We start from the raw sequence: 25,281 nt of genomic DNA, 5'->3' as shown, positions 1-25,281 counted from the left end.
TTGATATTCTCTTGAATTTGTTTTTATCTGCACACCGTGAGATCACAGTATCCTGCATCCTTGAGTGGAACTGTTTTTAGTTAATTAATGGAGTTGCTTTTCATGACCTCATGGACTTTGGCACGCAGGTCTGTCTATCAATAACTGCTTCACTTAGCTCTTCTGGATCATATTATTTGCTTCAATAATCATATCCATCTGTCTCTTCCACCATAGGAGTCTTTTCCTGGACATTTCAACTTCAGGTTTTTTGTTTGAGATTTATTTTTATATTAGTCCAACCACAAAAATATAATAACGCTGCCTGTTAACTAAATGGTTTCAGTTATTTGATATCACAACCAGAGCCGGGACAAGGTCCTTCAGCACCCAAGGTTGAGATGCGCGCCTCCATCCCTCCAACCTCAGCCGTCACACACTGATTGCTATTAGACTAAGAGCCCCCCCAACACCTTAATCTCTAGATATCTGGCTTGCAGTCTCTGCCATGTATCCCCTTTTCTTATTTCTCTCTGCTTCAAACACAATAGGGGAATTATAGCTGAGTGAGTTGTGCGCCCCCTCCTAAACTGCACACTGGAGCCTCTCTCGCCTCTGCCATGGCCCTGATCACAACCTAAAACACTGCCAAATAGAAAATATTGCAATATTATGTGTATCTGTTATTTGTTAACCTTTGGAAGTTCTATGACTGATGGTGGAATCTGCAAGCCCATTTTAAAGGAACCACCAGACATCTACCCCTTCCCAATTAAATAGAATAAAATGGTTATTTTGAGTCCCTACATATTTACCATATAGGCTATTTTTTTTTTAATAAATAAAACCAGTTTTTTCTTTCATTTGTATTCGCCTACTTTTTCTTCTTTCATCTTCACCGTATACTTTTTCCTTCTTCTTCTTCTTTCTTTTTTTTTTTTTTTTTTTTTTTGCTGTATACTTTCTGTCATCTTCCATCATTTCTATCAGTGTAGCTTTGTCTTCCTGTTTAAATCTTCTGTCATTTCTGTCTTCGTTCATTTTATTTTTTTTCTAGTCTTTTGTTTTACTTCCTTTATCCTCTTTGCAGCCATCTCTCTTCACTGCTTTTCACCATTAAAATGATCAGGAACTCTGCCTGCAGTATATTTCAAATTCCAGCTGGGGCTTCCTATTGGCCAATTTGGAATCATTAATAATGATCAATAGGACTGGTTCATCAGAAAAAACAAGTTTATTTAAAATAATCTTTTTTTTTCTCGTATTTTTTATTATTAACCCTTTATAGTAAAAAGGTACTACTGTACTACAGTATTTTATAGTGCTATAAGCCCCATATATTATTACTCTTCTCAGTAACATGCTGCAAAGAGGGGAGGCTTTTGCTGCCATGCTTTTCATAAACCTTCCTTTCCCTCAGTGGTATAGAACACCGACCTGGATGGAGTATACCATCGCGCATGGGAGACAAGGAACTGATTAGGCTAGAAGGGGGACCCTTCCATTTGTGTTAAAATTTTATTTTATTTAACAAATAAAAACATACAATAAACACTGCATAGATTTGTTATAAACACGTTCCAAGACGAAAAAAAAAATTGTTTGCTTTGTCAGTTGAGAGTGTATTTTTGTTCAGTGAATGAGCCTCCCTATATATCTATATACATTAATGTCACTAACTGGGGTAATCCTTTGAAACTGACCTCCCCCCCATAAATAAAGCTGCCTTACACATTTACTACAGTTGCACAAATGTTTTTGCAATTTATTGTTGATTCAAAGGGCCTTTCCATATCATGTTGCAACCACCTATCAGTTTCTAAAACCAACTGTAAGCATCAGCTGCCCATGATTTCAGTGGCATAGCTAAGGAGCTATGGGCCCCAGTGTGAGTTTTACATTGGGCCCTTCCAAGCACTCTATCTATACATAACAATTGATCAGGGCCGTTTCTTGGGCAGTGCGGACAGGGCGACCGCCCTGGGCGCAGACTGGCAAGTAGAAGAAGGGGGCACAGGCAGAAGGACATAACCACTAGGGAGCTGGGGATGCACGGTGCAGCCAAATGGAAGGAAGATTACCAGCGCAATCACCTTTCTTGGCTCCTCCTGGGCTGCCTGCGTCGGACATCAAGTCATCATCATGTCACCACCATGTGATGACACCTGATGTCCTGTAGCGGTACTACAGGCTGTCAGTGCGTTGCACCCATGGAAGAGTTGGCTTTCCGGGCTTTCTTCGCCTGTGTGTTTTCCTGGTCCCTGCATCCTCCTGGATGAGCGGCTGGTCACTAGTAAGTAGGCAGATCTACTTGTGACCTGTGGTTGTGTGACTGTCCCTAAAGAGTAAGGGGTCGCAAGTCCATGGGGAAGGGGCGCAATTTTTACACCCTCGCCCTGGGTGCAATTTAGCATAGAAACTGCCCTGCAATTGATACAGTGCACCAAAACCTGCCAAGGATAACCACAGTGTCAGATTTGCAAGCAGGGGATGGGGAACTGTTTGGTTATGATTTTGTAACGATCGGTGTCAGCACGCAGAGAGAATCTGATTATTGGTGATCTGCAGTATTACCAAGAATGCAGATATATACACCTGATTATTGATGATCTGCAGAATCACCGATAATACAGATATATTACTAACCTCTGGACACCTATGTATATAAGAGTGTTTGGTATAACAGTAATACTTTGAGAAACACACCTGATGAGCAGGTGATCTTTGGTAGTATAGGCAATACTGCTTTTAGAGAGTACAGGAACCTTCCAGCAGCCTGAGACTCTCCAAGGGGTGGAGTCAGGCTGGTGGTAGGAAGTAGTGTTGGGCGAACACCTGGATGTTCGGGTTCGGGAACGTTCGCCGAACATGGCCACGATGTTCAGCATGTTCGGGCCGAACCCCGAACTCCCCGAACATTCCGCTTTTGGGGGCCCTATGGGGTCGCAGGCATAAGGGGGGAGCATGCCCCGATCGCGGGGGCGGGGGTCGGAAATTCCCCCCACCCCCTCCGCTAGCGCTCCCCCCTCTGCCCGCTTCCCCATACAAAAGTTTGACGAAAGTAAAATAGTACCGGTGGTGGTGGCTGGCTGCTGCAGTGGCTGGCTGGCACTATGAAGTGACTGAGGAGGAGGAGTCGGAGTAGGACGCGTTGAGGGAGGACGGGCAGCGGGCGGTTCAGCGGTAGTACCCTTGTGGTACTTCCGCCCTTTCTCTGACCTCACGTCCTCTGCATACGAGGGTACGTGTCACGCGTACCCTCGTATGCGTCATCACGCAGAGGACGTGAGGTCAGAGAAAGGGCGGAAGTACCACAAGGGTACTACCGCTGAACCGCCCGCTGCCCGGCCTCCCTCAACGCGTCCTACTCCGACTCCTCCTCCTCAGTCACTTCATAGTGCCAGCCAGCCACTGCAGCAGCCAGCCACCACCACCGGTACTATTTTACTTTCGTCAAACTTTTGTATGGGGAAGCGGGCAGAGGGGGGAGCGCTAGCGGAGGGGGTGGGGGGAATTTCCGACCCCCCCCCCCGTGATTGGGGCATGCTCCCCCCTTATGCCTGCGACCCCATAGGGGGGGCGTATTCGGCCGAACAGGGCCCTGTTCGGCCGAACAGGGGCCCTGTTCGGCTGGGCATTCAGCAGTTCGGGCGAACCCGAACAGTTTGGCCGAACACCACCAGGTGTTCGGCCGAACTCGAACATCACCCGAACAGGGTGATGTTCTGCAGAACCCGAGCAGTGGCGAACACTGTTCGCCCAACACTAGTAGGAAGGACCAGAGAGAGTGACACCTGAAGGTGTATGTCTCTATCTGATCCGGAGACTATCTCTTAAGGGGAGAGATAGCTCTCGAGGTCGGGCAAGCCAGGTCGGCAAGACGGCAACACACGGACAGACAAAGTACAAAGACAGAAGGCTGATTCGGTATCCAAGGCAAGCAGGGTTTGGCAACAGAATATCAGATGTGCAAGGTACCGAATCAGAAATCAGAGGAGTAGTCAGGAAAGCAATAAGTCATAACAGACATCAAACAATGCCTAGTCTGGGTGTGAGGTCCGTGGTCTCTACGCCCTGGAACTAGTCTGATGTATAACAGAATGAAAATACAAGTAATCTGGCTCAGTGTGAATTCCCAGGTCCTCCTGGTTCAAACACACTGTTGGATCTGACTAAGGTCTGAGTGCTTCCACGTAGTCACTAGTCTGATGTATAACAAGTTCCCTAGTCTGGGTGTGAGGTCCGTGGTCTCTACACCCTGGAACTAGTCTGATGAATAACAGAATGATAACACAAGTTTCCTAGTGTTGGGTGTGAGGTCCGTGGTCTCTACACCCTGGAACTAGTCTGAAGAATAACAGAATGATAACACAAGTTCCCTAGTCTTGGGTATGAGGTCCGTGGTCTCTACACCCTGGAACTAGTCTGAAGAATAACAGAATGATAATACAAGTAATCTGGCTCAGTGTGAATTCCCAGGTCCTCCTGGTTCAAACACACTGTTGGATCTGACTAAGGTCTGAGTGCTTCCACGTAGTGTTCGCAACGGCAGACAACTTGTGACTGGCCAGCAGTAACTAGATATGGAGTAGTGCTCTCTGGTGCCACCCCTAAGTGATCAACCAATAGTTACCAGCTCTGGGGTCAGCTGATCGGCTTGGTCAGCTGATCCCCCATGCCCACCATAAAAGTTCTGCCTCTCAGCACGCGTGCGCGTATTCCTAAGCCTGTGTGAACTAACAGACTCAGCCACACCAGACACACGCTGCTGCGTGCAACCCGCCGCGCTGGACGCGGAACCAGCCGCCTTGCTGTCAATACATGTGGCGGCTTTTCCGCGTTCTGCCATGTTACCAGACGCATGCTTCCGCATGCAAACCGCCGCATTGGGCGCAGAATCAGCCGCCTTGCTGTCAGCACACGTGGCGGCTTTTCTGCGTTCTCTCACAGATTTCTATTATTTAAAGCATCAATAGAACTGCTTATTACCAGTATAGGACCAATAGAGAGCTAATACTGTGGTTGAGGGAGGGCCCTACTGGGGGCCCGGAGCAGTCGAGACTTCTGCAACCCCTATAGCTGGAATCAGCGCTGTTTGTTTCAGATAGATCACATATTTCCTTTTTCTGCATTGGTAATCAGTTGCACAAAGCAGGAGGTCTTGTATGGGCCCCTTTAGATATTTTCCACAGCTGCATAAACTGAGTGACTGGCTGCCAATTGGACTCTCCCAGCCTGACAGACAGTGTTAGGATCACAGGGTGGTGGATTTGCAGTTTGAAATAACACATGGTATGAACACTAGCCATGTGGAGAACTGAACTGAACTGAAGGAATAGTTTTTTTTTAAGGTAGAGTTTCACTTTTAGAAAGCAGACAAAAAATACTATTTTTCACTATGCATATTTCAGTACAGAGCGATCACTTTTTACTTATGTATGTATTTTTTCACAATGTCTTTGATTCTGTTGCTTCCTCAAGCATCTTTCTTCTTACTGCTGGCATTGTTTTGCAGTCCTACATAGAAGTCCCCCAGACTTCAAACCCTACAAGGAAAAACATTCTCCTGTCTCGTGTCTGTCACAGACTTCCCAAACACACGCGTATTCCCCGGCTCTGTGTCTAGGAGCATTAAATCTAAGAGCTATTGATTGTACAGAGCAGATCTGAGTCAGTGAGTCTTCAATATTTAATAGCACTGCTGACTTGTGAGGCTCGCTGTGTTCAAAGCCGTCGATTCCTTTTGTTTTTCCTCTTCCTATAGTTTGTCCATCCTTGGATGGTGATCAGGGCATGATCTAACAGCAGAGGAATGCTAGCCAGCCTCTGGATTTGTCACGGGGTCTCTCATTTTCGGACTATTGTCCCGCTGTTTTTGAGGATTGTTCACCCGCCTCTTTCATGTACACAGTAAGGGCTTCACGTCACTCAAGTCGCAAAGCCTTTGATCGTTTGGCAAACGTGAAAACTTAAAAATGATAACAAGATAAATTAATTCTTCAATGAGTTTTTGTTGGCGAGGGAGCACCAGAGATTTAAATTTACCGCAGTGGTGAGTCTGTAAGAAGAATGTTTGCCTCTGAGTATTTTAAAAATGGATGATCTCAGCTGTACAGACTGCGTTATGCGGTTAACGGCAATAAATATACAATAACTGCTGGATTTGAGTATTTAAAATATTAAACAGTTAGGGAATTCCCGTTACCCTGGTTACTATCGGAAGCTGTTTAGAATCAGAGAGATATTCTGCTGAGTGGGTTTACATGTACAGCAGGAAGACTCTACCCATAATCATCGGTGGCTTCTCCTTCAGAAAACCTCACGTCTTTGAGGCCACAATATGACCAAAATTTTAGCTTCTTTGATTCATCAAGACTAGACTGAGACATGGAGGCAGATTCACTAAAATGTAACACCCCCGTCAGCGCGAGTTATTTTAAGGAGCACAAGTTAATTTTAACTAGCGCATGCTATGCGCATTCCTGGCAGTAATGGCTAATCCTTCTAAATGCTGCATGACAGTGACGTAGGGTGACCGCGATACATCACCAGTGCGGCTGCTACTACGTTAAATAATGTAGTAGCGGCTGCGCTAGCGATGTGTTATGTCACGCTACGTTACTATCGCGCAGCACTTAGAAAGATTGTCAGCTACTAAAGAGCGCATGCTATGTTGCCAGGACCGCGCGTAGCTTGCGCTCGTTATAATTAACTTGCACTCCTTAAAATAACTTGTGCTGAGGGGCGTGTTACTTTTAGTGAATCTGCCTCATGGGTTACAAACTGGCATTTACAAGAAATGCTGTTGTGTCTGACAGTATTTATTTATTATTTGTGTGGTCCCCAGTGTGTTGCTCTTCCACAGTCAGCCCTGTTTCACTAACACTGCAAAATTCACAAACACTCCTCCGCACTAGGAGCAACAAACAAAGAATAGACAGATTCAGAGACATGGGGCTCGATTCACAAAGCGGTGCTAACCCAGTTAGAGACGTTAGGCGTGATAACCATTTTTATCATGCCTAAACTCAGTTTAGGCATGATAAGTTTAGGCATGATAAGTTAGGCATGCTAAGTTTAGATAAGTTTAGATCGCATGCAAAGTCCCGCACGCAAAGCAGCGCCATTAAACTCTATGCAAAGTGCACCAGACTTTGCTAGAGCAAAACTTTTGATCAGCTGTGCACCGCGGTGCTAACCCAGTTGGTGCTTAAACTTATCACGCCTAAAAACTTATCACACCTAAACTTATCATGCCTAAACTTATCACACCTAAACTTATCACACCTAAACTTATCATGCCTAAACAGAGTTTAGGCGTGATAAAGGGCTTTTCACCACGGTGCTAACTGTTAGCACCGCTTTGTGAATCAGGCCCCAAGTATTCATTCAACTGTCAGCTATTAAAACTTGACTCAGGTTTATCTTGGTGGCAGTTTTCATATGCCAACTCAATATACCCCTGTGCTTAGACTGAGGCTTTATACTAATAAGGATGATAACATTTTATAGGGCTTTTCTCGTGTGGGACTCAAAGCATTTGAGAGCTGCAACCTCAATAAGCCACCCTGCAGTGTCTTGCCCAAGGACTCCCTACTGAATAGGTACTGGCGTCAGCCACATGTGTATCCTGGTCTTCTGTGTCAGAGGTGGTGTTTTTAACCCATTCACTGTCCAGCCACTCAGGGCTGTGGAATTTCTCCAACCTGACCCGGAAGTAGTACAGGGCCAGGCTGCCAATAAATGTTTGCCGGAGAGCAGTTCGCCACCATCTCTACCTATAGGCGCTAATGCAAAATATTGGCTCTTGGGTGCCAATGGCAGAAATGTAGGCACCCAATACATTGTAATAATATTCTAATGGAGATAAAGATGAATAAATAATAAAAAACATTGTTATAAACAATGTTTTGAAATTTAGGTTTCACCCAGCTCCCTTTTTCCCTCACACCCTTATTTCATGTACTCCAACAGGACATATGCTGTCTGGATACAGTAGTCTACGTACAAAGCAAGAAAATGTAGCAAATATGTTTGGATAAACTTAAAATGTGTTAGGGCTCGTTTCCACTAGGGCGAATCCGCATGCGGGCACTGCATGCGGATTCGCATAGCTAATGTTAGTGGATGGGGCTGTTTCCACCTGTGCGGCGTGCGGGAGCGATTTGGCAGCGGGCCAAATCTGCACGGCGGGACCCACAGTTTTCGTCTGCGTTGGGAATCCGTGCGAATCGCCGCTAATGTATTTAATAGTAAAAACGCATGCGTTTGGTACATGCGTTTTTACCCGCGATTTCGCGTGCGATTTCGCACCCTTCCCAATGTAATTTAGTCCTGGCAGTGTCATGGTTAATTTCGCATGGCACCCTGCCATGCGAAATCGCACGCGAAATCGCGGGTAAAACGCATGCGGAAACGCACCCGCATGCGTTTTTACAAGCGTCGGAATGCCGGCGAAATCGCGTCGCACTAGTGGAAACGGGCCCTTAGAGGTAAACAAAGAAATCTGTTCACACTAGCTGAGGGATTATCGATCTCCCCTGCTGGCTGTTTCATAAAATAAGTGAGTTGTGAGCCCTGGCAGGCCCCACTCACATGGAGAAGCCTGTTCATGTAATGTTATTTATCAAATGCAGTTATTGCCTGCTAAAACAAAATGTAGCCAGGTAATACTGCCCCCACATGCTATCGGGCCAAATAGCTGTGGTTATACTTGTTGTCAGGGGCGTAGCAATAGGGGTTGCAGAGGTAGCGACCGCATCGGGGCCCTTGGGCCAGAGGGGCCCCGAAGGGCCCTGCCTCAATTACAGTATTAGCTCTCTATGGGTCCTGTGCTCATAATAATCCCTCCTACAGATACTTTGAATAGTGGTAATCATTAACAAACTGCTCCCCATTCCCTTCTTACACCTCTGACACTGTAGTTGCCATTGGCAGGTTTTGGTGCGCCGTATCAATTGTTATGTATAGAGTGCTTGGGGGGGCCCATTGTAAAACTTGCATCGGGGCCCACTGCTCCTTAGCTACGCCACTGCTTGTTGTTTCTGTGCAAGTTCAACCTTGCCTGGTGTGTTAAACAAATTTAGCAATTTCTAAGCAAGATGTTGAGTGATTTCTATTGTTTTTGTGGAACTGTCTTCAGCAAAACGCATCACTTGTTGCCTCAGTGGTTTTTTATTTGTTTTCTTCCTTCTTTTAATAATTTTAATAACACTAAAATATGTAACTCCATCCCCCTGCAATATAGTGCTTTTCTCAAGTCAGACTCAAAGCACTTATTATGAGGCAGCCACAAGACGCACTCAGTAGGAAGTAGTGTTGGGGAGTCTTGCCCAAGCAACTCCTTGCCAAATAGGTGCAGGCTTACTGAACAGGGAGAGCTGAGATTTGAACCCCTTTTTGCCAAAATAGCTGTAGAATTCTCATTGTCACCTTGCTAACTGCCCTGGCGGGCCCCACTCACAGGGAAGTCTCGTTATGTTATCTCTAAACTTTAGAAAACCTGTAATTAAAAAAAGTTCCCCTGGGGGTACTCACCTTGGGTGGGGGAAGCCTCCGGATCCTATCAAGGCTTCCCCTGTCCTCCTGTGTTCCACGGCGATCTCACTGTGCCCCTCCAAACAGCCGGGATGTAAATATTTACCTTCCCGGCTCCAGCGCAGGCGCAGTATCGGCTCTCTACTCGGAGATAGGTGGAAATAGCCAATCGCTGTCTGTCCGCTCTACTGCGCAGGCGTAAGTCTCCAGGCCTGCGCAGTAGAGCAGACCCGACAGAGATCGGCTATTTCCGCCTATCTCCATGCTGAGAGCCGCAACAGCGCCCCCGCTGGAGCCAGGAAAGGTAAATATATCAAGCCTTGTTGAGCCAGGATTGCGGGTCGCTTCGGGAGAGCAAGCGCTGGATTGCCTGCAGCTACAGGGGAGGGGGAAGCCTCATTGGGACCCTGAGGCTTCCCCCTACTGAGGTGAGTAACCCCCAGGGGAACTTTTTTATTATTACAGAGTCTCTTTAAGCAATACCAGTTGCCTGGCTGTCCTGCTGATCCTCTAATACGTTTAGCCATAGACCCTGATCATCATACAGCAGATCAGGTGTTGTTTCTGGCATTATTGTCTTACAAGATTAGCTGCATGCTTGCTTCTGGTGTGATTCAGACACTACTGCAGCCAAATAGACTAGTAGGGCTGCCAGGCAACTGCAGCTTCCATATACCTCTCACTACAGTTGCCCTGCTAAAATGCTGTTACTTACTACTTGCTAAATTAAAATGTAGCCAGAAAATACTGCTCAATATATGCAAAAAATGATGCCTTTGTTCAGAAGAAGAAGTTATGAAGATATCAAGGCAATTTCACCCTTCTTTACAGTACTAAGAACCATAGTTTATAAGCCAAATTTTAAATCAAAGATCAGGTCAGCGCTAAGGTTTTCCACAACGCACGACATTGCCCTTTAAATACTCCACATTGTGTGTTCCGCCCGTCTTGCGGGTTGTTTTGGTGAGCCCAGTGAAGCTTTGCAGTAAAAATGTGTCCTTGATTTGCAGTGAATTGAAGCAGAAGGAGACAATGTTTTATTGATGCAGTTTCTCCTGTATCTAAGGAGTCATGTGTCAGGCCTGCAATATAGGACAAATCATCTATGGGCTGCTTCATTCCAAAAGCAGGAACACACTGAGGTAACCACATTTTTATATCAAATGAAAATCCGAGACATTGCGTTGCATTATACCATGTTAGACTACACGAACTTATTGCATTTATTTGCTCTTAAATCCACATTACTGGCACAGATATTTTCCCTGATATGATCTGTGCAGGCACTCAGTTACCTGTGAGCTCCTCGACTAGCTAATATGAAATACGTCACTTCTAAAATATCATGTCAAGTACATAGTTGCTTCTGCTTCCTACGCTGCACACCGTCATTGCTACAGGTTGCAGTTTTTACATATAGTTCTATTCTGTGCCATTCCCCTTGCTGCCTGAACTGCAGGGATTTTCCAGCCACAGCAGTAGAAGAAGCCACACCCACAGAGCTTGAAAGCTAACAGAACATAACTCAATGCTTCTGGTCATATGTTTCATTTCACACAAAAAAGCAACATCTGAGTGCTCTGTCCCCTCTCGGTGTCCTGGTTCCAGCGCCGAGCCCCCCGAACCCCCCGAACCCCTTCCCCCCCATTGAATTTGCCACCTACAGGAGCCCTTGGAAGGCATCAGGAGCACTCGTGTCCCCAAGTGCGCCTGAAGAGATGGGCAACTTCGTACTGCGCATGTGCGAGTATGAGCGAGTGTACCTGTCTTTAGGAGCACTGGGAGACACAAGTACTCCCCAAGGGAGCCTCCCTTCCGAGGGTCTCTAATGGAGTATTCAACCAATTGGTCGAAATACATGCTACAGGGGTGACAGCGCTGGAATGAGGGGACTGAAAGGGGCCAGGGAAGGTCCAGGGCCAAAAATGGGCAATTGCCCCAGGGCCCCAGAGCCTGTAGGGGCCCCCAAGATGTCCCTCCTCCATCTTAATTGTTGCTCCCCAGGGACTCTGCAGAGTCTTTGCAAGAGTAGTGTCTCATCTGTGCTGGTGGGAAGGTGAGACACTACACTGATATAGACACTGCAGAGGTCCTAGGGAGCAGTTAAGTTTGGAGGTGATTGGGGGAGGGTCAGCAGCCAGCTCAGGGGCCCAGGAGGGAAATTTGGCTGCAAGAAAGGGCCCTTAATGATGCTCTTTGGCCGGGGCGGGGGGGGGGGGGGTCACTATTGGGCGGGCCCCCAGGTTAATTTTTCCCTAGGGCCCAATTGTTACTTGAACCAGCCCTGGGAAGGTCCTATAGGTCCCAGAGCCCAGTGTCGACTGGGAGGTGGGAAAGCTGAGGAAATCCAATTGCTGGCCAAGCAGCTGTAATCAGGTGTTGCTGCTCACAGTGAAAACGTGCTGCACTCTTGTATTAGGAGTGATAACACAGGGTTTATGCTGCTTGGCCAGCTGGTGGATTTCCTCAGTTTTTCCCCCTCCCAGTCCAACACTACCAGAGCCTTCCCTCTCCATAGGTAAGTATCTGCCTTTTTTCCTAGTTGTGACGCAGTGCTAAATTGCTGAACTCACCCGCATTGCCTGAAATGTAATCATGCTATTTTTTAACCAAAAGCTGTAAATTGCATTTAGCTACATTTCAACTCAAGTAAGGTAAAAAAAAAAAGGGCTGGCCGCTATATTATAGTTGTGCAATTTCTGTTTATTACTTGATTACTGGCTACTGGGTGGCTGCACTTCTGAATTCATTAGAAATAAGAATCAAATGTTGCAAATCCCCAATCACCTCCTGAATGAGAGCGAGAACTGCGGATACAAGCAGGATATGTATCCCATCAGAATGATTCAGGCAGTTCATTAAGCATGCTGCACATCTGTTCCTAAGAAGAGCCTCCAAGAAACGCAGGGGTCTTCATCAGGCTCCCGATAATAGTTAAATGGACCATTTCACTTATAGTCCTATTTCCGTCACTGCCAGATTACTGCGCAGGGGGTACTGGATGCAAGCTGTAATTTGAACTTGCTTTTCATTGATGATGATTGAATTCACAATTTCACCTGATGTGCTTTTCTTTGTTTATTTCCAGCTTGTCGTCCCGGATATTACAAAGCCTTGCTGACCGATTCCTATTGTACCAAGTGCCCACCCCACAGCTACTCCCTGCACGACAGTTCTGCTGAATGCACCTGTGAAAAGGGCTTCTACAGAGCGGAGTCAGATCCCAAATCTATGGCATGTACCCGTAAGTTAACCTCTTCATCTTTTTATTGTTATTTGTGTTGTTGTGTTCTTTATACAGCTATTCCTAAGCTCCAGAAACAAGCAAACTGCTAATTCTATCATAGAATAACAGATTATGTGCTTAAAGTGGGCCTAAAAGTGTTTTGTTTACTCATTCCCTCCATAACAGGGAGCTGGGTACGGTAAAGGTGGCGTCTCGATCTGCCACCAGATCAACGATCAGAGAGATTCCAATCAGAGAGGCATCAATTGCCTGCCCACACACTGCAGACAGATTGCCAATAGATTTCAGCATTTAATCTTTTCGAAATTGTCCTAGCGCTGATTGGCTGACCCCCATGTACTATGTTACCTGCAGGCCGTGGTGAGTGTTACATGCTCACCTGTCATGCTGGTGGGGTCCCTGGCCTGTCCAGTGTCACATCGCTATCGCGTCTGTACCATGTGACACTGGCACTTGTAGTGATGTCAGTACATGGTCACACGGAACAGGCGCTCGCTTTGGCAATTCAAAAAGATACTGGACATTAGGCTCCAGGCGCAGAGCCATAAGCAGACAGCTCAAAACTTGCCCCGATGATTGCTGTGCTTCCCCTCTCCCGGACGTGGTAATAGCTGAGGTGGGAGCAGCAGTTTGGGGATGCTAAAGCTGGCTGCAGTTTACTCATCTCTTAGCACTGGGAATCTCTTGTAAGGCACATCACAGCATCCCCTCTCTATGACTCCTCCAGTGGCAACTTTCATTAAAGGCACCTGCAATGAAAGGAATGGAGCCAGTGGAGTCACACTAGAGTCACAGCATCTGGTCTGCATGTTCATTCTTGGCAAGTGACTTATAGTATTAGAGGCAGAGCAACACAGAAGTCTGGCATTGGCCACACTTCTCTAAGCTTAGCTCCTGGCTTTTATAATGATTGTGAGCTGTTTTTACGGTTATCACCATGGTGATAATTCATGTAGTCTTCACTAAGCAATTTACCACATTAAACCTTAAAATAAGAATTCTCTCCCTAAGTTAAGGGAGTGATTCCTAAAGTTAACGAATGAATCCTTAAATTAATGACTGAATCCTAAACTTAAAGCGGTCTAACACCCAGCATTTCAACTTTGCTTTAAAAGATTGCTTACAGCTTAGAAACTATTTTTTTTTTAAGCAGAAATTCACTGAATGGGTTAAACATGACATTTTAGTGTTGCCTTTACCTAGAAATCCACTGCTGATGTTTAGATACAAATGTATCATGTTTGGAATGCAAATAAACCTCTGAAAAGCCTGTCTGGGAAGCCCTCTGTGCTCTCTCAGAGAGGTGTTTGTTTATTTACATTGTAAATAGATACATTTGTATCTAAACCTCAGCACTGACACGATTTCTAGCTAAATGCAACACTAAAATTTAATGTTTAACCCATTCAGTGAATCTCTGCTTAAAAAAAAATCTGGCATAATAGTTTCTAAGCTGTAAGCAATCTTTCAAAGCAAAGTTGAAATGCTGGGTGTTAGACCACTTTAAAGACAGGATGTTACTTCACAGAGAGGAATGCAAGTGATAACTGTAAAGTGTGTGAGGAATTATAACCTGGCATCAGTGAAGTGTTACTAGAGACTGTCTGCTTCATTTTTTAGTATTTTATACAGAACAGGACTGTGTATAGAGAGAAATACAAAGCAGGCTCACAAGAAGGGAGGAAGAGAGAGATGTCAAGCTTATGTATATACACACACAGCCACACACAGATATGCACAGACACACACACACACATACACGCACACACACACACACACACACACACACACACACGCACGCACGCACGCACGCACGCACGCACACACACACACACACACACACACACACACTCTCTCTCTCTCTCTCTCTCTCTCTCTCTCTCTCTCTCTCTCTCCTTCCCTGGCTGCCATACACAGCACCTGCAGACTAGCTGTAATCATCCTGACAGAGGAGACAGCAGGAGGGGTGGAACTACATTCTATCTGTGTGTACTCCTCCCCTCACTATCTACTGCATGTAGGAACTACAGAGGTGGCAACTTAAGCACTGGAGTGATAAGATAACACTCTCACTGTTAAAATGTAACACTACATGTTAATAAGGCAAGCTTCTACAGTGAATTAACACTTAAAATACCGATCGATGTATGGTGATAACTTTTCACTTGCCCTATTATCCCCAGCATGATCTTAATGAATTGTGGCCATTGTTTATTAGAGAATGTCCACATTCCTGTTCCTTTAAGAAACGTAGTGCCTCAATCCCCCTGTAGCACAAAGCAATACTTTAAATTGATACGGAAATAATGCGATGTCCTCTTATCCTGCTCTCTTCTTCTCGATCCCAGTTTCTGCTACAGCAGATAGTAACCATAGTGCTCCTATATTCCCTCCAGCCATTGGTCTATGCTGAGAGCATGCTAGTGTTTCCTGTCAGCACACTCAGATGACAGGAGGCAAAGAGGGGCATCTGTTTCTCCCAAGAGTCTCCCACCTGTACCCACAAGGCAATAGCATTAATAATCCAAGGCACAAACCAAATGATAATTAGCAGCTGAAGATGTAATCTTTTTGTTATGCTAATTAATGATAAGGATAGCGGCTCTTCTGTCTTTTCAATAACACTTAGGTATAAAATCCTGCTGGGATAAAGTCACTCGCATCTATTATACTCAGCACCACGTTAGAATGGCTCTTTAATTGCGCAGAAGTTGAACAAGCCACATGTTGTTAACTAGTCTCATGTTACCTTGGAACCCCCATACAAGGAAATTGGTCTAATGTAACACTCCATAAAGAGTGGCTTAATGGAACTCACACTTGTCTGTTGCCGAATGCAGCCTATTAAAGGCACAATCAAGAATTGTATATTAAGGTGCTAATCATGTTGTGTGTGTGAGATTTAATAGTACCGATCCATCAGGCGCAGTAAGCCGCCTCCATCTGCTCAGTCCTTAGCTGAGTAATACAAGCAGATAATAATTTGCCAATGCATCACAAAGAGCAAGTTAAACGTGATATAAATGCATGTACATTCTCCGGATTTAATGCTTAGCAGCTGCGCCTTTTTACTTAAGCACACTCCACGTATAGATATATCACGGCTGCAATGAGTCCCTCATGTCATATAGAGAGGGAATTTAATCTCACAGGATCTATTACTGGGCTCCTTGTTTTCCAGAATAGCTAAAACTGACTCCACAAAACTAAAATCACCATGGGCTATCTTATTCCATTGAAGATGAGCTGCACGGAGGCTAAATGGTCAGCATCCTTGTCCTGCAGCAGTCACGTAGTGATCACCATAGCAGTCATAGCAGCTGCTATGGGGCCCCTAGCCAAGGGGTGCCCAGTGGCAATGGCTGGCAGCCAGGCCCGGATTTACCCCCCAGGAGCCTATAGGCACAGATGTCCTGGCACCTCAGTCTTCACCCTCCCTAAACCTACAATCACCTGCCCAACTACACTGCAAATGTGCTGGCTGCCCCAGCTGTAACTTCTCCTTTTCTTCCCTTTGCCATCATAGGTAGCTACAGGTGTCCCTTAGCATTAGGTAGCCAGAGGTACCCTTTATATTAGGTAGCTAGTGGTGCCCCCAAGTATTAGGTAGCTTGAGGTGCCCCTGACTGAATGGAGATCTTGTCAGTGGAATGCTGAGAACTGGGCGAGTAAACTCTCATTTACACTCCGCTCAGGACTCTGCATAGGGAAGGAGGGAGAGAGGCACTTGGGGAGGGTAGTGAGTCACCTTTCCATCATCAGGTGCCTGTAGGCATGTGCCTACAGTGCCTAATGGTAAATCCGACCCTCCCGGCAGCGATAATGGGGTCATCAGTGGGTCCCCTGAGGTGCAGAGTAATGCATGAAGAGCAAAGGAGAAGATTTATCTATACTGGGCTACCTAATACTGGGAAGCACTCTGGCTACCTATACTGGAGGGCTATTTATTACTAGAGACCCCTCTTGATTATCCATACTGGTGAGCTACCTAATACTGGGAGTACCTATAGTGGGGGGGCTACCTAATACCTTAGGCTATTTTGGGATATTTTGCTAAGGGGCCCCATGGTTTCTATCTATGCCCCTGTCCTGCAGCTCTAGGGTTCCTTGTCCAAGAAAGCCAAGAACACATTGAGTGGAGGAATCGAGAGCATGGGCAAAAACAGCACTGGAAGGAAAAGAGGACACTATTCGGACCACAAGAAAGCAGAAACAAAACATTTCAAGGAAGCGGCTGCAAAACTGCAATACAATCTACGAAGGGCACTGGAACTTTGATAGAATAAAAGGTATTCTTACCTATGGAAACCACTGGTCCAGCATCTCTTCTCCTGACCCTTGAGTGGAAGTGCCCTCGTTGGTGTACATTGAGCATCTGAACTGGGCATGAACGGTTCTCTTTCACACATGCTCATTGAAAACAGCTGTTCAGTTGAGATGCACTTGTTCCTGTGCGCTGAGTAGGTGTGGCTTGTAAGCTCACGGATGCCCAGCTTACAGTAGCTTGTGCATGGACCTGAGTGACCGGGATCCAATGGAAGGAATGGAGTGCCGACCGCCCAGGTGGAAACAGACACCTCTCCAGAGCTATCTATATGTAAGCATACAAGCCAGTATGTGTGGTTTGCAATTGTTTTAGACCAGTTCAGGCGTGTTTTAATTAATTTTTCACCTGTTACATGCTGAAAAAGTATTTTGCCGATCAGATGGGCAAACATTTCCTATGAGAACAGCTAGGAGAAAGGGCAATTGATGAATGCCATGTCAGTATTTTAGGACTGTTGCTGTGCTGTTCTGCTCAGTTTACAAGAACTATTTTAATGAATCATTCTAATGACTACTCTACTCTTGCCTTGTTATTTTAATACAGCTAATTCCTTTTCTGTCACTAGCAAGTAAAAATGTGCTTTAAATAATGTGTCCACAATTAAGGACAGGTATTATACTGTAAAAGGGAAGAAAAGTAATTAGAGCAGTGAAATGAATTAAGACAGTTGTTCCCAATATGTCAAAAACTCCTACAAAATATTAAAGCGTGTGACTAATTTCCAGCATTTAATAGTCTTCCGTTAGCAGCATGCTGTATAGCACCCTGTTCAGAAATAAATAATGCCCATTTAACTTAGTTGCAGACCTGAAAATTCTGGTCACATGGCCTGTGCACTTGTTTCCAACACTCCTTAGGATTGGCTCACCGAGAATTATTTACATCCCCAGACCTGTGGGGTGTACTTATACTACTATGGGTATTCCAGAGTGGGTAACGCTCATCCCTCTCCACCTGGTAAATCTGAGGAGGAGGCGGGAGAGGGGTCCTCTGACTTTTCCTGTCACCAGCTACGGAATTGAGTAGAGGTTGTCTGCAGGCCAGGTCTGTAGTGTAGAGGTTGTCTGCAGGCCAGGTCTGTAAGGACCCACCAGGGCTGGTTTAAGAGGCATGGGGGCCCAGGGGGGGAAGATATCCTGAGGACCCCTACCCCACCAGAAAAGTAAGCCCCTGTGCCCCTGAAAAGGCAGCTACCACCCCCTTCCCCCAGGCAGTCTCCCCCTGGCTGCTCTCGGGGCCCCTGCATAATGTGTGGCTGGCTGCATTGTCATAATTCACCTGTCCTGTCCATGCACGCTGCCTGCCTCTTCTCCATGCGGTGGATGTTATGCGTAAATAACCTGCGCTGTGTCAAGGAGAAGAGGCAGGCAGTGTGCATGGACAGAGCAGCACGCCAGGACAGGTGAATTATGACAATGCAGCCAGCCACACATTATGCCATTGGAGGTCACTATAATTAGAAGTAGTCAATGGAAGGGTCATCTGAGGGCACACTATAACATGAGCTTTGGAGAACAAGAAAACAAGAAGTGAGTGAGTGAGTGAGTGAGTGAGTGAGTGAGTGAGTGAGTGAGTATGTCCACAATCCCGGATTAGTGAATAATGGCGCACAGCGCCTATGCATGAAAATGGTGCCGCATTAAAAATATACGCTTATCGCTATTTGTCGTTAGTACTGCATAATAATGGCGCGCAGGGATAAAAGAAGAAAAATGGCACACAGTAACGTTATTTATCAATAGCGCTGTTCATACGCCAAACAGCAGATGTTATTGCGCACAGTAACGTTATTTATCAATAGCGCCCTACATAAGCCAAACTGCAGACATTATTTAACTGCAAAACAATGAATGGATTTAATGTAACACTGTCAAGGTTAAGGTTAGGCACCACCAGGGGAGATTTAGGGTTTGGCACCACCAGTGAGGTCTTAGGGTTAGGCACCACCAGGGGGGTGCTTAGGGTTAGGCACCTCCAGGGGAGTGGTTAGGGTTAGGCACCACCAGGGGGGTCTTAGGGTTAGGCACCACCAGGGGGGGTGCTTAGGGTTAGGCACCTCCAGGGGAGTGGTTAGGGTTAGGCACCTCCAGGGGAGTGGTTAGGGTTAGGCACCTCCAGGGGAGTGGTTAGGGTTAGGCACCACCAGGGGGGTCTTAGGGTTAGGCACCACCAGGGGGGGTGCTTAGGGTTAGGCACCTCCAGGGGAGTGGTTAGGGTTAGGCACCTCCAGGGGAGTGGTTAGGGTTAGGCACCTCCAGGGGAGTGGTTAGGGTTAGGCACCTCCAGGGGAGTGGTTAGGGTTAGGCACCTCCAGGGGAGTGGTTAGGGTTAGTCACCACCAGGGGTGTGGTTAGGGTTAGGCACCACCAGGGGGGTCTTAGGGTTGGGCACCACCAGGGGGGTGGTTAGGGTTAGGCACAACCAGGGGGGTCTTAGGGTTAGGCACCACCAGGGGGGGTGCTTAGGGTTAGGCACCTCCAGGGGAGTGGTTAGGGTTAGGCACCTCCAGGGGAGTGGTTAGGGTTAGGCACCTCCAGGGGAGTGGTTAGGGTTAGGCACCTCCAGGGGAGTGGTTAGGGTTAGGCACCTCCAGGGGAGTGGTTAGGGTTAGGCACCACCAGGGGGGTCTTAGGGTTAGGCACCACCAGGGGGGGTGCTTAGGGTTAGGCACCTCCAGGGGAGTGGTTAGGGTTAGGCACCTCCAGGGGAGTGGTTAGGGTTAGGCACCTCCAGGGGAGTGGTTAGGGTTAGGCACCTCCAGGGGAGTGGTTAGGGTTAGGCACCTCCAGGGGAGTGGTTAGGGTTAGTCACCACCAGGCGTGTGGTTAGGGTTAGGCACCACCAGGGGGGTCTTAGGGTTGGGCACCACCAGGGGGGTGGTTAGGGTTAGGCACCACCAGGGCCGTCTAGGGGTTAGGGATAGGTACAGAGAGGGTTCTGTGTGTTAATGCTAATTTTCAATAAAATAAACAGAGCTAAATAACGATAAGGCTTTAACATTAAATAGCGATAAGCGACAAATGGATTAGCGGCAACACCGTGCACCATTATTCCAAAGGCGCCATTTTCAGATGGATCCCCACAATCCACCCTGTAGCTATACCACCAATGCCAATGCCACCAATGCCCCTCACACACGCACACCTCCTGTTACCTTGTTCACCAATGCCCCATGCTACAGTATACTGTGCCTCAGATGTCCCTATATTGCCTTCCATTGCTTACTTTCGTTAACTAGCTGTGCTCCCCCATTGCCCCACCCCCACACAGCAGAGACTGAGTACAGTTAAAACATAAAAGATCACTCACTGCATCAGACACCGCCAGGAGCAGCCACTCCAGCGTTCACCCCCAGCGTCAGTACAGCACCTCATGTCTCCTCACAGGCATGTGTGCACTGACGTGACGTCACATGCCTGCGTCACGCTAGTGAGAGCGCGCTGCGGCTGGGCAGGAGGCAGGAAGGGGGACTATGGAAACCGTGATGCTCCAACGGTGTCCGGCAGAATCATGTAAAGTATGTCCCTGGCTGGCTGCGTCTCTGCCACCTCATATCCGCATCACAGACCACACAGACAAATATACGCACTGCATGCCACAGCGGCCAGACACTTTTAAAGGGGCAGTTGGAGACACTTGGGGGCCCCTATGGACTCTGGGCCTACATTGCCCCCATTGCCTTAATTGTAGCGCCGGCCCCGGGACCCACTTTACTTCACCGTTCTGCAGAACAGAGCTATGGAGCATTATAATTACCTGCCCCAGTGCTACATCCAGTCTCCTCCTCCCTTCCCAGCAGCCTCCAGCTCCAAATGTATGTCATGTGATCCAGAATAGAATGTGCAATCGCCCCAGAAAATAAGGAGGAGATCCTATGTAGCACTGGAGCAGGTAAATATGATGTTTGGCTGCGCTACTCTTTAATGTGTGTCGGGTTTACCATGTGCGAAAGATTTTTATTTGGGGGAGGGGGTGTTTTACTGGCCACACCAATGGGAGGGGGGTTGTGTGTGTATTTTAGTGGAGCGGGTTGTTGGGTGTGCTTAATTGGCTGGAAGGGAAGGTGGGGGAGAGGCGTTTGGAACCCAGGGGGACGGGTTCCATGCCATTTGAATGCTAAATAAGATGCATAATAGAAATAAATCTCTGTGTATTCCCTAGTAGTGACTTCTAATGTCTGGAACAAAAATGTGTTTTCTCCAGGAGAACTTGCACTAATTTTAAGGAAATGTGAAGGTGTGATCATGATCAGATGGGCCAGGCTGGTTGTAGATGAACTCCCTCCTTCAAGTACAGCCTAGGGATGCAATTTACAGTCCTTGCTCATTGACCTCAATTACACAAGCAGTATATAAATGCAGATAGTAATTTGTAACAAAATGAAGTAACATAGGAGTATATACACTACAGTGCGGCAACACCTTAAAGGGATACTGTAGGGGGGTCGGGGGAAAATGAGCTGAACTTACCCGGGGCTTCTAATGGTCCCCCGCAGACATCCTGTGCCCGCGCAGCCACTCCCCAATGCTCCGGCCCCGCCTCCGGTTCACTTCTGGAATTTCTGACTTTAAAGTCAGAAAACCACTGCGCCTGCGTTGCCGTGTCCTCGCTCCCGCTGATGTCACCAGGAGTGTACTGCGCAGACACAGACCATACTGGGCCTGCGCTGTGCGCTCTTGATGACATCAGCGGGATCAAGGACACGGCAACGCAGGCGCAGTGGTTTTCTGACTTTAAAGTCAGAAATTCCAGAAGTGAACCGGAGGCGGGGCCGGAGCATCGGTGAGCGGCTGCGTGGGCACAGGATGCCTGCGGGGGACCATTAGAAGCCCCGGGTAAGTTCAGCTCATTTTCCCCCGACCCCCCTACAGTATCCCTTTAAGTAAACCTTAGCAGGAATTCCACTATTAGCATAACCTGAGTTATACAATTTGCATAACTCCCATTAAACTTTACCTGCCCTTTCAGCACACTGTACAGATTCATAAATACACCCCATGCATTGTTATTCCTACAATATATTTCTGTTATGTTAGAGAAATGGAGTAACAATTTAAAGGACAACTGATGGGAGAGGTATATGGAGGCTGCCATATCTATTTCCTTTTAAACAATACCAGTTGCCTGGCAACTTTGTTGAGCTATTTGGCTGCAGTAGTGTCTAAATCGTACCAGAATTAGCATATAGCTAACTAGTCAGAAACACGTGATCTGCTGCATGCTTGTTCAGGGTCTGTGGTTAAAAGTATTAGAGGCAGAGGGTCAGCAGGACAGCCAGGCAACTGGTATTGCTCAAAGGAAATAAATATGGCAGTCTTTATATAGCTCTTGTTACAGTTGTCCCTTAACAGGCTGGAAAAACAGACTTGGATTCAGCCTGCCATACTATACTTTTTAGTTTTGTTGCAGCTGAGGAAGGCTGTCTAAGGCTGTCTTGTTAAAATATATGATTTCGTTCTGGTTGATTTCCTGAAGTGGCGTAAGTGCATTTGCTGAGTCCCTGAATCGCTGTATAACAGCCACATGTCAACACATGCTGACCAAATATCTGTTCTGTGCTCGGCAACTGCTTTCACCCAAATTATACATTCAAAAGAGGGGGACTTTACATTGCACAGCATCAGCAAAGTTGTATCCGTGTTTTCTACCATTAGCCATAAATGGTACGCAGGATGTAACATTTATGATCATTTTCTAAAGATTTATGGTGTATCATACCCTAATAATAAGTCCAGCAGCCCTAAAAAATAAGTGCAGCTATGCTCAAATAAACACCAATACATGAATCATTGCTTGGAAAAAAACAAAACGCAGTTAGGGGATTAATATTTGCAGTTTTCTGTGTCCCAGGCAACCTGTGTCCCAGGTAGTCAAACTGCATTGCATACATATATCACTTGGGGAAGAAAGGGGGCAGATCTGCTAAGGACCCTTTTACACATAATGCGCAGCGTTAGTACACTTTTGTACGCGTTGGTACGCTTTTTTTTCCATAGCAGTGCATTGTGAAATAGATTTCAGTTAAAACGCATATAGTGGGAACTGTGCCATAGGAAAACATGGACATTACTTTGAAACTTAGTTTTCTCTCAGTTATAGCTGAGAGCAACTGATTAACCTCTTGACGACCAGCTAACGCCGATTGGCGTAAACTGGTTGTCTGTCTGTTTCCATGGAAACGGCCGCTCGTTCGAGCGGCCGTTCCATGTCAGTTCACGGAGGGTGTCTCCATGAACTGCCTGCGAGCCTCCGATCGCAGCTCGCAGGCGAAATGTAAACACGCGGGGAAGAAATCCCCGGTGTTTACACTGCCTCTGATAGGCCAGGGATCGCCGGCGTCTGATAGGCTGAAGCCTATCAGAGGCGGTAAAGGACGTATCGCCGTCCTGTACTGCCCGCAGAGCTTGGGAGAGGAAGGGAAGGAGAGGGAGGGGAGAATAGTGCTGCGGAGGGGGGCTTTGAGGATATCAATAGGAAACCACTTGGTCGGCAAGTGTAAAAGGGGCCTAACGCATACCAACGCATTAAGTGTTAGGCCTCTTTCACAGTGGGACGTTAAAGTCGCACGTTATAAAAAAATATAACGCAGACTAATGCACAACAATACAAAGTCTGTGCGTCATTCACAGTGCACACGTTGCGTGTAACATGTAGCATGCTGTGCATTTAGCAATAAATCTGCTACGTTATGTGTGTTGCACATGCTCAGTAATGTTTTTTTTTTTTAATGTAACGCATGCGCCGTTTTCGTTCCATCAGTATGCAACGAAAATGGCGCACTAAGAGACACATAATGCAGTGCAAAATAACGTCCAGTTTCATAACCTACATGCACTGCGTTAGGGGCACGTTGTGCGACTTTAACGTCGCATCAAGCGCAATGTCCCACTGTGAAAGAGGACTAAAAGGGCCCTGAAGATTGCTCATTGCTATTTCATTTAAATATCCTCCTGGAGACTTATTTGAATTTGCTTCTGAGCAAGTTACAAGGCTGTCTATATCAAAGTAGAAGTGAATTAACTGCCTCTGATTTAGATGTAACACTTTTTTAAATTCTCATCCAAAGCTAATGTGTGCAAACACATTTCTCAAAGGTAGAGACAGATGGGATGCTAACAACCCTGTTCCAGAAGACATAGGCCTTGATTCAATTCACTTTTTCCTCCTAAGCTTTTACTTAGAAGATAATTTCTCATCTTCGGTTTAAAATGACTTCTTAGCACTGCAATTCAAAAAGTACCAAAAAGTAGGTGAAAAGGGTACCACCAAAATTATTCTATTTTCTTGCTTGCTGGTGCCTTAAAAGGTATTTTATTGTTAAAGCGGATCCGAGATGAAAAACTAACTATAACAAGTAACTTGTCTATATATCTTATCTAAAGTTTAGATAGTTTACACAGCAAATCTAGCTGCAAACAGCTTTAATAGAGAAGGATTATTTCTTCCTGTGATACAATGACAGCAGCCATGTTGTATGTAAACATTACATAGAGGCAGGCTTATCTGTATCTTGAGCACTCAGCCCCCTCCTCCCCTCTGCCTCTGAAATCAATGGCTAGTAACACCACCTCCTCCTCCTCCTGCCCATACTGAGCTCCCATGAGCCCTTGCTACTGCCAAGGCTCTCTGAAAACCTGTGGGCGTGGTTTATTTAGTTTATAGGGATTTAAGGTGCCCATACACTCGTCAGATTGGCAGCAGATAGATAAGAAATGCATCTGATGATCTATCTCCTAGGTTCTCAACGTGTGGTACGCGTACCCCAGGGGGTACTTCTGATGGTTCCAGGGGGTACTCGGGCTTGATATACTTAACCAAGAATAACACATTTAGAGTTTTAGAAAATGATAAATCTTATTTAAACAACACCAAATCAGTATTTTAGCTAATTAAAAGCAATACTAAATGCTTGGAAATTGTTTAGAACCAATTATAATGTACTACGATTAAATATATATCTGTCAAGGGGTACTTGTGATAATGTTTACTATGCCAGGGGGTACTTGATGAGTACAGGGTTTTAAAAAGGGTACATATCAATAAAATGTTGATCTGATGCGTTTTTAGAACATTTTTTACCAGGATAGAATTCCAATAGATTTCAGTTTGAAATCTATTGAAATTCGATCTGATGGCATTTTTTTGCCATCAGATTTCCATTAAGGCCAATGCAAACTGATAAGCAATCTCA

At 46.2% G+C, this 25,281-nt stretch overlaps 1 protein-coding gene across 2 annotated transcripts in view; it reads left to right on the top strand.

Annotated features, from left to right (window-relative positions):
- The window catches only part of LOC137571380 (ephrin type-A receptor 3-like), a 356,736-nt gene that overhangs the window by 129,458 nt on the left and 201,997 nt on the right, over nucleotides 1–25,281 (top strand). For both annotated transcript variants that reach the window (XM_068280382.1, XM_068280383.1), the window contains one exon: nucleotides 12,605–12,760. In XM_068280382.1, coding sequence (XP_068136483.1) covers nucleotides 12,605–12,760 — 156 coding nt within the window. The remainder of the gene's footprint in view (nucleotides 1–12,604; nucleotides 12,761–25,281) is intronic.

Source organism: Hyperolius riggenbachi, chromosome 4, assembly GCF_040937935.1.
Source record: "Hyperolius riggenbachi isolate aHypRig1 chromosome 4, aHypRig1.pri, whole genome shotgun sequence".
In the NCBI taxonomy this organism is placed as follows: Eukaryota; Metazoa; Chordata; class Amphibia; order Anura; family Hyperoliidae; genus Hyperolius; species Hyperolius riggenbachi.
Note: the sequence above shows the minus strand (reverse complement) of the source record. Positions and strands in the feature narration are given on the sequence as shown.